The 14,050-nt window shown below is 39.6% G+C and overlaps 1 protein-coding gene across 1 annotated transcript in view; it reads right to left on the reverse strand.

The window, feature by feature from the left end:
* Positions 1-14,050, reverse strand: part of LOC122551725 (low-density lipoprotein receptor-related protein 1-like) — a 1,892,490-nt gene that overhangs the window by 321,448 nt on the left and 1,556,992 nt on the right. Inside the window, exons 44-46 of the mRNA XM_043694091.1 lie at positions 9,611-9,803; positions 8,498-8,623; positions 2,726-2,854 (exon numbers count right to left, since the gene is read on the reverse strand). Of these exons, the coding sequence (XP_043550026.1) occupies positions 2,726-2,854; positions 8,498-8,623; positions 9,611-9,803 (448 nt within the window). The remainder of the gene's footprint in view (positions 1-2,725; positions 2,855-8,497; positions 8,624-9,610; positions 9,804-14,050) is intronic.

A 14,050-nucleotide genomic window follows, 5' to 3' on the forward strand; every position in this document is an offset into this window, starting at 1 on the left:
AGATCAAATACACATACACAAACACAGGTAATAAGTTTAAAAGGGATACTGTCTGCTACAGGCATAGAGAAAAAGAAAGGACATGCAGTTAAAAGTCCTTAGGATCTGTGGGTGTTAGACTTTAGGCCTAAGAAAACAGTTCTTTGATTGTTTACATGTAACCAGGGCAGCAAGAGACTCCACAGATAACTGAATCCTTGGGAATTAGTGGTATTACCAAGTTGCCTTTTCACCAGTCAATGTATTCCAAGATGCTTAATGAAACAGGCAGGGAGGGAAAGCTTTAGCTCCTGTTTATTTCCAAATTAATTTTCCTCATCTTTGCTGCTCAAAAACAGCTGTTAAAATATAGTTGAGTGCATATTCCACAGACTAACTCCATTGTCTTTCTAATATAGTGGAATATTTCATCTTCCAATAGGTGAAATTATCATACATGTAAATTAAAGAGGAAATGCAAACTTATTGAAGTTTATTCAGTTGCCTGGTTTCGATGTCTTCAGATAAAAATAGTCATTTCAGCACAGAGAAATGCATTTATTGCAAATGAGTTTCACAATATATCCCTCAATCTATGGTCAGCTTCTATTACTATCATTGTTGATCTTGGTTAAAAATCACACAACACCAGGTTATAGTCTAACAGGTTTAATTGGAAGCACTCTAGCTTTCGGAACGATGCTCCTGATGAAGGAGCAAAGCTCCGAAAGCAAGTGTGCTTCCAATTAAACCTGTTGGACTATAACCTGGTGTTGTGTGATTTTTAACTTTGTACACCCCAGTCCAACACCGGCATCTCCAAATCATGATTGTTGATCTATATTTCTTCCTTTATAAAAGTCATTTTCATCCAAGTATAATAATTAGTTGGCGGAAGTGAAAAATTGATAATCCATTCTTTCTACTATTGAAAGTAAATTCAATTTTTATAAATGAATAACGCAACTAACATTGACATATTTCTCTAGTTTCTTTCCTACTTTTCTCTTCATTTGGTCCCCTCTTTTGATTTCATTTCCTCTAAATTGCTGATCACTCATTCACTGACAAAACAATGTCTCTTCTCCTCAGATAAGTTCTCTTCCCAGTTGTCATTACCCTTCATCCAAAACCTCAATGCTGGCCCCTTTGCCTTTGCTGAAAATATGTTGCTGGAAAGGCACAGCATGTCAGGCAGCATCCAAGGAGCAGGAGAATTGATGTTTTGGGCATGAGCCCTTCTTCAGGAATCTGCAGTCCTCACTTTCCCTTTGCCTTTGCTATACATCTCCACATCTCATATTTGCCTCGCTTCTTTCAAGTCCTTGAATGTGTTGTCATCTTTAAATCTGCGAACTTGAAGTTTTAACCTTTCCAATGAGACTTCTGTCTCTGCTATAGGAATGAAACAGCACTATTCAAAGTCAACAATGACATCCTTGTGGCAGTGACTTTGTTGCATTATCCTTTTCTATTTTCACATTCTTTTTCTCAATTCTTACCCTTTTTTGTAGCCTTTGATGTAGTCAACATCTCCTTCTTCTCAAATAGGTGTCCTCCATAGTCTAGTGCAATATGATTGCCCTCTGGGTTAGCTGTGTTAGCATCTATCAAGTGTTAATCCAGAGACAATGTGGGATGACAGCCCAATGCAGTAAGAAGGAACACTCATTAGTCAGAGGTGACATTTTAAGAGACTAGGTGGAAGCCCTGTCTTCCTTTTCAGATAAATGAAAAGCATTCTGTGGCACTAGCATGAAAAAAAGATGGGAGGTTCTTCACTGTATACAACCCATTATTTACCTGTCAACCACACTGCTGAAACAAATTACATAATCATGAGCGCCTTTCCGTGTTAGGTACAAATTGGCTGCTGTGTCTCATATTACAACATTGAATATGCTTCAAAAATGACCTCATTGCTTGGAAAATGCTTTGGGATGTCATGAGTTTGCAAAAGGTCTCATATAAAGACAAGTTGTAAATAAAAATGTCAATTATAGAAACCTCGGGCCTCCCATTTTGACAAAATGAATTGTTTGTTTTGGCAGAGTATTATATAAATGGCCTTCACATACAAAATGCATTTGAAAATTGATTAAACATACTTTTAGTTTCTTATTAATGTTGCAATAATTTAAGATCACAAGTCATACAACACCAGGTTATAGTCCATAAGGTTTATTTGAAACCACAAGCTTTCGGAGCGCTACTCCTTCGTCAGGTGCCGACAGCTCTGAAAGCTTGTGATTTCAAATAAACCTATCACACTATAACCTGGTGTCATTGACTTCTGATCTTATCCACACCATGTCCAACACCAACACCTCCACATCATGGTAATAATTTAACAATTACAGGTCATCTATAATGAATATGTAGCGTTTTTATTTATTTTGTTGTTGTAACCACACTCTTACACCTTCAATTTATACCCCATGTTCCAATATTATGTGTGCTAGTCCAGTGACAATATAAAGGAATAAGTGTTATCAAAGCTGCTAGGTTAGATAAATGACATCAGAGACAGAGTTTGATAGCATTCAGGATGTGGAACTAAGACAAGTGAGAGATGATTTTATGATTTACACGTATGTCATAGACTACAAAAATGTTACTTCTGAAAGTCTAGCCTCAAATGATTATTTGTCTTGATTACAGATAGAATTTTGAGAGTCATAATGCTGGGTGAAAAAGCTAACATCTACTTGCACACATTTCCTCCCGAATAGAAAAGATTACTTACCACAATATGATTGCTTTTCATCGGATTTATCTTTGCAGTGCACAATTCCATCGCATGCCAAATGGTATCCAATACAATCTTTGTTCCCACATTCAAATTCAGTGTGAATATTGCAAGATGAGTTTGCGGCTGAAACAAATGTCAACATTTATTTTTTCAGCAAATAATATTGGCACAAAATATTCCTTTGCTTGGAAGAAGACCAAAAGTAAATGGTTTCCAAATTTTGTAATATTTTACATACACGTTCTTTGCCAATAGCTAGCAGTAGACCTGGATTGAATAAGGTAATTTCCATAATTTCCTTGTTTCCTTATCTAGATAACCTTGTTGAGCTTAGCAAACGCATCCACTAAAGACCATTAAACTGAGACTTCATTTCAAACATGGATCATAAATTAGCTTCTACATATGAGATTTGATCTACTTTCCTTTTTATTGTTAAGTTCTGCCTTTCAAGAATGCTAACATGTGGAACGTATCACCCGAGAAACTATCGCTGTGTGATAAAAGCTTGATTTTTATATATTTGTATGTAATCATTGATAATTTCAACAAAGTGTTCACCCATTTCTAACAAAACAATATTAAAATAGAGACAACGTGTGGACTCTTATGGGATCTGAGCAACATGCGTTATGGCAATAATGGCAGAATCAGTAGTCAAGAGCAGCAAAACCTATCTTGACTGTTACTTGCCTTTAAACAACCGCCAAACTTCAAACAGATCGTTGTTTGTAGCAAGCTGCCCGGCTCTCTGGACAACTCCATACAACCCTGTCACGGTAGGCGCTGCAAGATGTGTCAGAGTGTGGACATAGATACCACCATTACGCGTGGGGACACCTCCCACCTTGTACATGGCAGATACTCATGTGACCCGCCAACGTTGTCTATCTTATACATTGCAGGCAAGGATGCCCAGAGGCATGGTACATTGGAGAAACCGAGCAAAGTCTATGACAACGGATGAATGGGCACCGCACAACAATCAACAGACAGGAGGATTCCCTCCCAGTTGGGGAACAGTTCAGTGGTCCAGGACATTTAGCCTCGGACCTTCGGGTGACCATCCTCCAAGATGGACTTTGGGACAGGCAGCAGCGAAAAGTGGCCGAGCAGAAGCTGATAGCTAAGTTCCATACCCATAGGGAGGACCTCAACCGGGACCTTGGGTTCATGTCACATTACAGGTGACCACCACTGCACTATACACACACACAGTTACTCCTACACACACACAGGCACTCCTATACACACATACACACGGACACACAAACACACAGACGCGCACACAGACACCCACACACACCCTTACAGACACATACACTCCCACACTCACACATGCGCCTCCTCACAGACTTAAGACACTCTGCACTCACTACACACACACACGCATACACTTTCTCACACTCACAACCCCCAACTCAGACAGACATACACACACAGACAAAGACCCACATGCACACATATTTTTTGTGGGGTGAATTTGTACTTGCAGGGTTACATTGTACTTTGCTCAAAAACTGCATGAATTTATGTAAAACTCCGTTATCTCACTTTTTAGATTAAAATCAATCTAAACATCATGGCATAGACAGAGAACCCAGGGGGCCAACACCTTCAACATATTGTCTAGCTATCACCATTGTTGACAGCTAACCCGAGAATGCAACTTTTTAGAAAAAAGGTTTTGTGATTTACACATGAAAGAAGTGAAACTCTCACTGTATTCTAACAGATGAAAGGCTTAACAGACAATCAATTTTTCAATGTATAATTTCAGTTACATCACACTGTAAATTTTTGCTATAAATTCTGTGTGTTAAGATTGAGTCCTCCACTACCACCTGAGGAAGGAGCATCACTCCAAAAGCTAGTGTGCTTCCAATTAAACCTGTTGGATTATTACCTGGTATTGTGTGATTTTTAACTTTGTACACCCCAGTCCAAAACCGGCATCTCCAAATCATATCTTGACAGTGGAAATAACCCATGTCACTTTTAATGTTTTTCACTAATGGTGTGGCAAGATTCTTGCTAGGCTGAGGTGAGTTGCTAATTGACAGTCATTATTGCTTGTTAAATGATTCGTTAATAGCCCAAGTCACTTCATTAATATTGAGCCTTCCTTCTTAACAAACTTACCCATGTCAACATTGGGAAAAAACCCTGATTAGGAAACCAGAGGACGTCCCCTGTGGATTCAGTTCACTGCTTGCTCTGAGCAACCTCCATATTGTTGATCAGGCACCAACATCTCAGGATCCACTCAAGGGCACTGGGCACATGCAGCCCACATTTATGGACATTGGCATCCACATGTGTCACCCTCTAAGTACCCTACTCATGGCACATTTCTGATCCACTTGCAAGATGCTTCTGCATTTGAATGCTGCACCTCAGGCTGCATGAACAACTATAAGACCATTAGACATTGAAGCAGAAATTAGGCCATTCAACCCATTGAGTCTGCTCCACCATTCAATCATGGCTGATAAGTTTATCAACCCCATTCTCCCAATTTCTCCCCATAACCGTTGATTCCCTTGACAATCAAGAACCTATCTATCTCAGACTTAAATATACTCAATGATCTAGCCTCCATAGCCTTCTGTGGTAATGAATTCCGTAGATTCACCACTCTCTGGTTGAAGAAGTTTCTCCTTATCTCTGTTCTAAAATGTCTTCCCTTTACTCGAAGGCTCTGCCCTCAGGTCCTCGCCTCTCCCATCAATGGAAATCACCTACCACTTTTTTGTCGACTCTCCTAACCTGTCCAAATCCTTCAGAGCCTCTCCCCACCTCCTCAATACTGCCTGTCTTTCTACCTATCTTTGTATCATCAGCAAACTTCACTGGAACACCTTAATTTCCTTCATCTAGATCGTTAATGTATAAAGTATAAAGTTGTGGCCCCAACACTGACCCTTCTGAACGCCACTTGTCACCGCTGCTATCCTGAGGATGTTCCTTTCATCCCGACTTTCTGCTTTCTGTCAGACAGGCAAGCTTCTATCCATGTTAGCACCTTGTCTCTAACACCATTACAATTATCATTGTAGTGTTGCTCCAAGGACACTGTGCATTCAGGAGCACCCACTCAGATTGTGGACTGGAGCAAGCTTTATATCTGAGCTCTCGTCTTGCTCATTCACATTAGACCTATCTGGATTCTAACAGCGTTGATGCCTTGCCTTAGCTTTTCATTCATTGCCCCACAGATACATATCCCAGACTCACTGTACTGCAGTTTTGCTGTGTTATTCAATGCAGACACAAAGCCAAAAAGTTTGTTATAACTTTTGTTTGCATCCAGGTAGAAACACTGAGCCTTCGCTTCTCAGCACACTAAGCCAAAGACAGGCTCTGATTCCAGCCCATGGTTTGCTCGGGATGGTCAGAGCCAGGGTCCTCCTTCAAAGAGATTGAGAATACAAATGATGGGCAACACCTGTCTTAACTGTTTCTGTCCTATTAATGGCTGCTTTCCTTTTGGAATGCAAAAAAAGGCAGGTATTACACGAGATGCAAGTGGGTGACACAACTATAATTACTGGTATGGGTACAGAGGTGTCCGAAATGCATGAGTAGGCAGCTCAGAGGATATGCAAGTAAATGGTATCACGGGTTAGTTTAGGTGAGAGTGAATGGAGAAGATGTTGGAGGCATTGTGACAGTTGTAGAGAATGAGGTAATGATCAAAAGATGATGGAACATCCTCTGGCAGAGTGGAGAGGGGCATTGATCTTCTCCCTACAATGTTGTTCATTCCTTCAGATGGCTGAGACTATTTTAATTTGGATGGCAACCTTGGACTAGACTGGCATGGTCTAGTGTCATGGCCTCCACTGCTGCTCCTCAGGGAAGATGAAGTCGTGGCTATATACCACCTCATCCAGCAGGACCTCATGGATCTTGTGTACAAATCAAGGCACTGAATTGCCCTCACTATTACTTCTGGGGCAAATGTCCAGAACGTGGTGCATGGCAGCTCTGGACTGATGGGTGGTTATCTGGGTGCACCATGTCCTTTTAAAAATGGCATGGCCACAAGAGGTGCTGGTGAATTCTGGGACATGTACCTGATTAGTCAATTCTTCAGGAATTGCGTATGCCAAGATGGAGTGAAAATTATACATATAAAATGCCATAGGAACATGGTAAGCAATTAATGAGGCAGATTTGCTAAGGTATTGCAAATGAGCTTGTTAGGCTTTGCGGCACAAACCCTCAAAAGAAGTTGAAGCAAGTCAGACATAGCCAAAAAAAAATTCAGCCCAAAAAAATTACTTATCAAGTTTTCATGTGCTTCTATTGCAGGGTATGGAACATTTACTGATCCTAGCCTCCCAGTAGGGATTCCCACTCAAAAGATAATTCACATCAGAGGATCAAGATTAGAATGTTTTGCTGTTAACTCCCAACTCAGCTCACTCGTCAAGCTCCCTGCTGAAGGTATTTGATCATTATATTTCCCCAGAGTAATTTCATGCAAGTATATCTTTCAGCCCATGGAAGATGACATTTAGTGACCTCTCAAACGTGTTAAGCCTTTGTACACACATACAGCAGAAGGTCTGTGCTATCATTGATAATAGTACAGCACCAAATGTATGCAATTAAAACCACTTGAACTTTAGAAGCATCAAGACAGGTAGAATTGAAAGGGCTAAATTAAAAGTTGGACCACATGTTTAGATAAAGTCAACATCCCCATACACCAACTCCTGATAATATCTTCAACATTTTACATTCAAACGAAACCAACACAACCAAAAGGCAAGGTGGCTCAGTGGCTAACACTGCTCCCTCACAGCACCACGGTCCCAGATTTGATTCCAGCCTTGGACGACTGTCTGTGTGGAGTTTGCTCATTCTCCCCATGTCTGCGTGCGTCTCCTCCGGGTGCTCCGGTTTCCTCTCAGTCCAAAGATGTGCAGGTCAGGTGAATTGGCCATGTTAAATTGCGCATAGTGTTAGGTGCAATGCCAGAGTGAAATGGGTCTGGGTGGGTTACTCTTCGGAGGATCAGTGTGGACTTGTTGGGCCAAAGAGCCTGTTTCCACACTGTAGGGAATCTAATCTTATCAAATCAAAAAGCATGATTCAGAATATCAAGAATGCCTCAGAGGGCTAAGGAAATTTGGCAGGTCCACAACATCCCTTACAATTTTTTACAGATGAACCACAGAAAGCATCACAGCTTGATATGCCAACTGCTTTTCCCAAGACCCCAATAAATTACAGAGAATTGGGAATGCAGCCCAGTCCATCAAAAAAGCCAGTCTTCCTTTCATTGACTCTGTCTACACTTGCCATTGCCTCAGGAAAGCAGCCAACATAGTTAAAGACCCCTCCCACCCGGTTATACTCTCTTCCACCCAAGGGACAGAAGATACAAAAGTTTAAAAACATGCACTGATGGGTTCAAGAACAGCTTCTTCCCTGCTGTTATCAGATTTATGAATGGACCTCTCATGAACCCTTAAAATAACTATGCAACCTCTCATATATTAGAGTTTATCTTGCTCTGCATGTTCTCTGTAACACTATATTCTACATTTTGTTCTATTGCCCCGATGTACTTTTGTACAGTATGATTTGTCTGGATAACATGCAAAACAATACTTTTCACCGTATTTCAGTACATGTGACAATAGTAAATTAAATTAAGTCAAAATGCTCACAAGATACTACATTATTTTGATCGACTGTTAATAGCTGAAATTGTTAAATCTTTGGGCAGGAGTGTGGGGGAAGTCAACTTACCAACACATCTGTTGTCATCTAACAGTATTCGTTCTCCTCGACAAGAACAATTTACTTGACCATCGGCAGTCAAGAAGCAAAGATCATGGCAACCCCCATTCATTATCTTGCATGGAGACAGTTCACCTAGTTTAAAAGAAATGGTTTCCTGTCACTATTGAAACATGCCTTTACTAACAAGGCAGAACAAGTATATTCCAGAGCTCCTTCACTATTTGTTATTAAAGAAACACAAGAACCTCCAGAGACTACTGCTCAGTCATAAATCCCAGAGATTATTCAAAAGAACTTGATATTTTGATTTTTACTAAGAAGTAGTCAGTTTGAGAGTACAGTTCTTGCTTAAAATAACTATGCAACCTGTGTGCAATTACTCAATCATTAATTTAGATGTCTAAAATTTTAACTTTGATTTTATTAATATAACTTTTCAGTCTGCAAACATACAAATCAACAACACCAATTCTCAAAATCAGGGACAATTGTTTTAGTTGTTAACTGCATTGTTACGGCTTCAAATAAAAACTAGCTGTTGCTGGGAATCTGCCCAGTCCTTTTTCTCAATGTTCTCAGTCAGATGGATTGCAATTTATTTGATGTTACTTACTTCAAGCTATGTGCTGGAAAGTAAATTGAAATGTTATTGCCACCGATTGAGCAAAACATGAAGAAAAACATATTTCAGACTTCATTTGCATCAACAAAACTCAAAAAGTTACACATATGGCATATAGTGCATAGAAATGTTTACATTCTGGAAAGCTGTTCTGAAATACAGATAAAATTGAAATCAACTGTCATTACAGGAACCGACCAGTCAGGAACAGGATGAGGCATTCATGTAATAAGATCATGGTTGATTTGATTATACACTCAAATCCACTTTCCATCCTACCTACAAGAAGTAAATATTGATTCAATATGCACAAGTGTGAGATGCCCACCTCTCGCACTATTTCTAGTAGGTTCTTAACATCAACTTTAAAACAAATTAAAACAACTCATCAATACTAAAAAGAGCAAGTAAATAATATTAAGAAAGTATAAACACATTCAATTATCATTTAAAGAAAAAGAAGACATACAAGTATCAGAATATTTAATGCAACTTACAGTTGTTGGTATCATTAGACACAACCATAATTCCCATTGGTTGATGTGCTGTATCTGAACGCAGCACTTTAACATCTCCTCCCGTGTACTTATCACAGCGCATTACAGATCTCTGCATCCAGTCTGTCCAGAAGATGTAATCACCATAAATAGTTAAGCCAAAGAAAGTGCCCGGTCCAGATTTCAGAACTACCTGTGTATTGGAAACCCAAGAGGGAGAAAAAAATTAAAACTATTCTTGGCCAAAATTGAGTTACAAGAATGAAAATCATTGTCGAGCTAATGTTATGGACTGATCTGTTCAAATAACATTGGCAATCGGGAAACATATTCCTTCTTGTATCTTTTGCTCAATAATTTTCAATAAGTTGAAGAATTGTTCAAAACAGAAATGGATCATTTAGCTCAATTGATCCATGCCAAGCAGAAATTTATACCATTGGTATCAGTGAAGAATATCACAGAGGCTGCATAGGCAGCAATCTTCATGTCCGAAAGAAATTACATACCCAAAAAGATTTTCTCCCCCTTTCCCCAACTCTGTTTTTCAAACAAGTTAGAACAAAGAGCAAAGAACTTTACAGCACAGGAACAGGCCCTTCTGCCCTCCAAGCCTGCACCAATCCAAATCCTCTATCTAAACCTGTCACCTGCTTTCTAGTAATCTGTATCCTTATGCTCCCTGCCTATCCATGTATCTGTCTAAATACATCTTAAATGATGCTACCGTTCCCGTCCCTACCACCTCCACTGGCAATACGTTCCAGGCACCCACTACCCTCTGCTTAAAGCACTTTCCATAGGTATTTCCCTTAAACTTCGCCCCTCTTACTTTGAACTTGTGACTCCTAGTAATTGAGTCCTACACTCTGGGAAAAGCTTCTTGCTATTCACCCTATCTATATCTCTCATGATTTTGTAGACCTCAGTCAGATCTACCTCAATCCCCAAATTTCTAATGAAGATAATCCTAATTTACTCATAGATAGCATCCTCCATGCCTGGCAACATGCTGGTGAACCCCCCTCTGCAATCTCTCCAAAGCATCCACATCTATCTGGTAATGTGGCGACTCGAACTGTATGCAATATTCCAAATGTGGCTGAACCAAAGTACTATACAACTGCAACATGACCTGACAACTCTTGTATTCAATACCTTGTCCGATGAAGGAAATCATGCTGTATGCCTTCTTGACCACTCTATCGATTTGCATTGCCACCTTCAGGGTACAATGGACCTGAACAGCCAAATCTCTCTGTACATCAATTTTCCCCAGGGCTTTTCTATTTACTGTAGAGTTCGCTCTAGGATTGGATATTCTAAAATGCATCACCTCACATTTGCCCAAATTGAACTCAACCATTTCTCTGCCCAGTTCTCCAATGTATCTATATTCTGCTACGTTCTCTGACAGTCCCTTTGACTATCTGCTACTCCACCAATCGTAGTGTCATCTGCAAACTTATTAATCAGACCGCCCATATTTTCCTCCAGATCATTTATGTGCATCCGAGTCAAAACGTGGTGCTGGAAAAGCATAGCCACTGAAGCAGCATCTGAGAAACAGGAGAGCTGACATTCCTGATGAAGAGCTTATGCTCGAAACGTTGACTCTCCTGCTCCTCAGATGCTGCCTGAGCAGTTGTGCTTTTCCAGTACCACACGTTTTGACTGATTTCCAGCAACTACAGTCCTCAATTTCTCCTCATTTATGTAAATCACAAACAACAGTGGTCCAGCATGGATTCCTGTGGAATACCACTGGTCACCGTTCTCCATTTTGAGAAATTCTTTTCCATTACTACTCTCTGTCTCCTGCTGCCCAGCCAGTTCTCCAGCTCATACATCCCAACCCCATGTGACTTCACTTTCTCCATCATCCTATCATGGGGAACCTTATCAAATGCCTTAGTGAAGTCCATTTATATGACATCTACAACCCTTCCCTCATCAATCAAGTTTGTCTCTTCCTCAAATAATTCTATCAGGTTGGGAAGACATGGTCTTCCCTGTACAAAACCATGTTGCCTATCACTGAATAGCCCATTTTCTTCCAAATGGGAATAGATTCTGTCCCTCAGTATCTTCTCCAGCAGTTTCCCTACCACTGATATCAGGCTCACTGATTTATAATCACCTGGATTATTCCTGCTACCCATCTTAAACAAGGAGACAACATTAGCAATTCTCCAGTCCTCCAGGACCTCGCCTGTGTTCAAGGATGCTGCAGAGATATCTGTTAAAGCCCCAGCTATTTCCTTGCTCACTTCCCTCAGTAACCTTGGATAGATCCCATCTGGACCTGGGGACTTCTCCACCTTAATGCCTTTTAGAATACCCAACACTTCTTCCTTTCTTATGCCGATTTGACCGAGAGGAATCAAACATCTATCCCTAACCTCAATATCCTCTCCTTGGTGAATACTGATGCAAAGTACTCATTAAAAATCTCACCCATGTTGTCTGACTCCACACAAAACTTTCCTCCTTTGTCCTTGAGTGGGCCAACCCTTTCTCTGATTACTCTCTTGCTCCTTATATATGAATAAAAGGCTTTGGGATTTTCCATAACCCTCTTTGCTAAAGATATCTCATGACCTCTTTTCGCCAAGTTAGCTCCCAACCTCTTCAGTTAACACTTATCTATAACAGAAACAGAAAGTGCTGGAGAAATTCAGCAGGTCGGGCAGCATCTATGGAGAGAAGAACAAAGTTAACCTTTTAAGTCTGATATACCTGTAGGATACAACTGTATTTTGTTAACTATTTTAACACAGTAAAACCCAATTGACATTTAATGGTATAAGAACCAGCTGTGGTTGAATGTAAATAATTCTCACTGAGATATAGTATTCTCCACATAAGTATGATTTTATCTAACTTGATAACATTGGTAATTGGTTATTTTCTGCTTAATCATACCCGAAATGATGATTGAATGACTGATAATTGCTACAAACAAATAGTTTTAATAACAGAAAATCTACATCTTTATTTATTAGAATGTTCTATTGCCGTTTATTTTGAAGCCTAATTCATCATTTAGCACACAATATTGTGTAATGATCAAAATGCTGGAACAGCTTCATCAGTCATTCATTCTAAGACCTTAAGATGAACTTGAAATGGCAAATTTTAATGAGTTGGTAGTTGTGGAAAGAGGCATGTCATGAAAATAAGTTCAATTACTCTTTGTGCACTAAACAATGATTAATGGATTTCAGAACAATTATTATCAATGATTAATCAGTCTTAATCATCACAAATTACACCCTTAATCAATGCTGAACTGTAATTTACAATTACTCTGAGTGAATCGAAGTGATATAGATTTTCCAATACCAACAGTGGTATAGAAGAGTAAAAAAATGAGTCAGTTTACTGCTAGTTTGTGGTATATAATGTTCTGAATCAAAGATATTTGGTGCACTGTTAAAATGAAATGGGAAAAATAGGAATTATACATAACTGATGGAAGATCATAGGTGAGGGTGAATGAGAGAAAGTTGCATATAGAAGCCAAATTGTGATTTTGTTATGCTTAAAATGTCTTGATATACCTGAAGTGTTAAGTACAAAGAACATGGGCCAAAAATATCAAATAATGGAAGAAAAGAACAAGTGAGAGAAATGGTAGGAGCATGTGGGAAGTTACTTTCTGCAATTACATATTGTTCAAAGAGAAGACAAGTGCTTCACTGTTTCACAAAGGAAACATTTGGTTTGCCCTCAGTTTCACTTTCATGGTGTTTATTATGACATAGCGCAGCACTCTCAGGATTGCAATGGTATCAAATCATTCTGCAGCATCTCCTTCCCTGTGACCTCCACAATTGTGGATGATAAAAACCATAATTTCATGAAAACAGCATCACTTCCAGATACTCCTCCAATTTGCACATTAACCTGACTTAGAAATATAACATTGCTCATTCACTGCTGCTGGATCAATATCCTCCAGTTCCCATTTAGTATTATTATGAACACTGACTGTGAACGTTGCCACAGTCTCAGAGGATTACAGAGATTAGAGATAGAGAGGGAGGGACCAGTGGTAGTGTTATTAACTTGAGGATCGACACATCTCAGGAAAAGAAAAGCCTGGCCTTCACAATGACCTCAACTAGTGTAGGGATTGAATGTACACTGATATATCATGCAACATTACAAACCAGCCATCCAGCCAGCTGAGCTAACTGATAGTGGCACACTACCATAGCAAGGACTGTAACAGTTCGAAAGGTGTCCCTAATTAATGCAACCTTCTCAGCACCATTCACATTCTGACAATAAAATTAAATGAACTTCCATTCTTAGCTGGTAAAATTCCAGCTGATTATCTAAGTTGACCTTATTGCTTGCTTCTTTTTAATTTGGCTCAAAGTGGATCTTAAATATGATGGTTAGCTGCCCCCTTTATTCAGTGGACTTTGAATC

This window comes from Chiloscyllium plagiosum, chromosome 7 (genome assembly GCF_004010195.1).
Source record: "Chiloscyllium plagiosum isolate BGI_BamShark_2017 chromosome 7, ASM401019v2, whole genome shotgun sequence".
In the NCBI taxonomy this organism is placed as follows: domain Eukaryota; kingdom Metazoa; phylum Chordata; class Chondrichthyes; order Orectolobiformes; family Hemiscylliidae; genus Chiloscyllium; species Chiloscyllium plagiosum.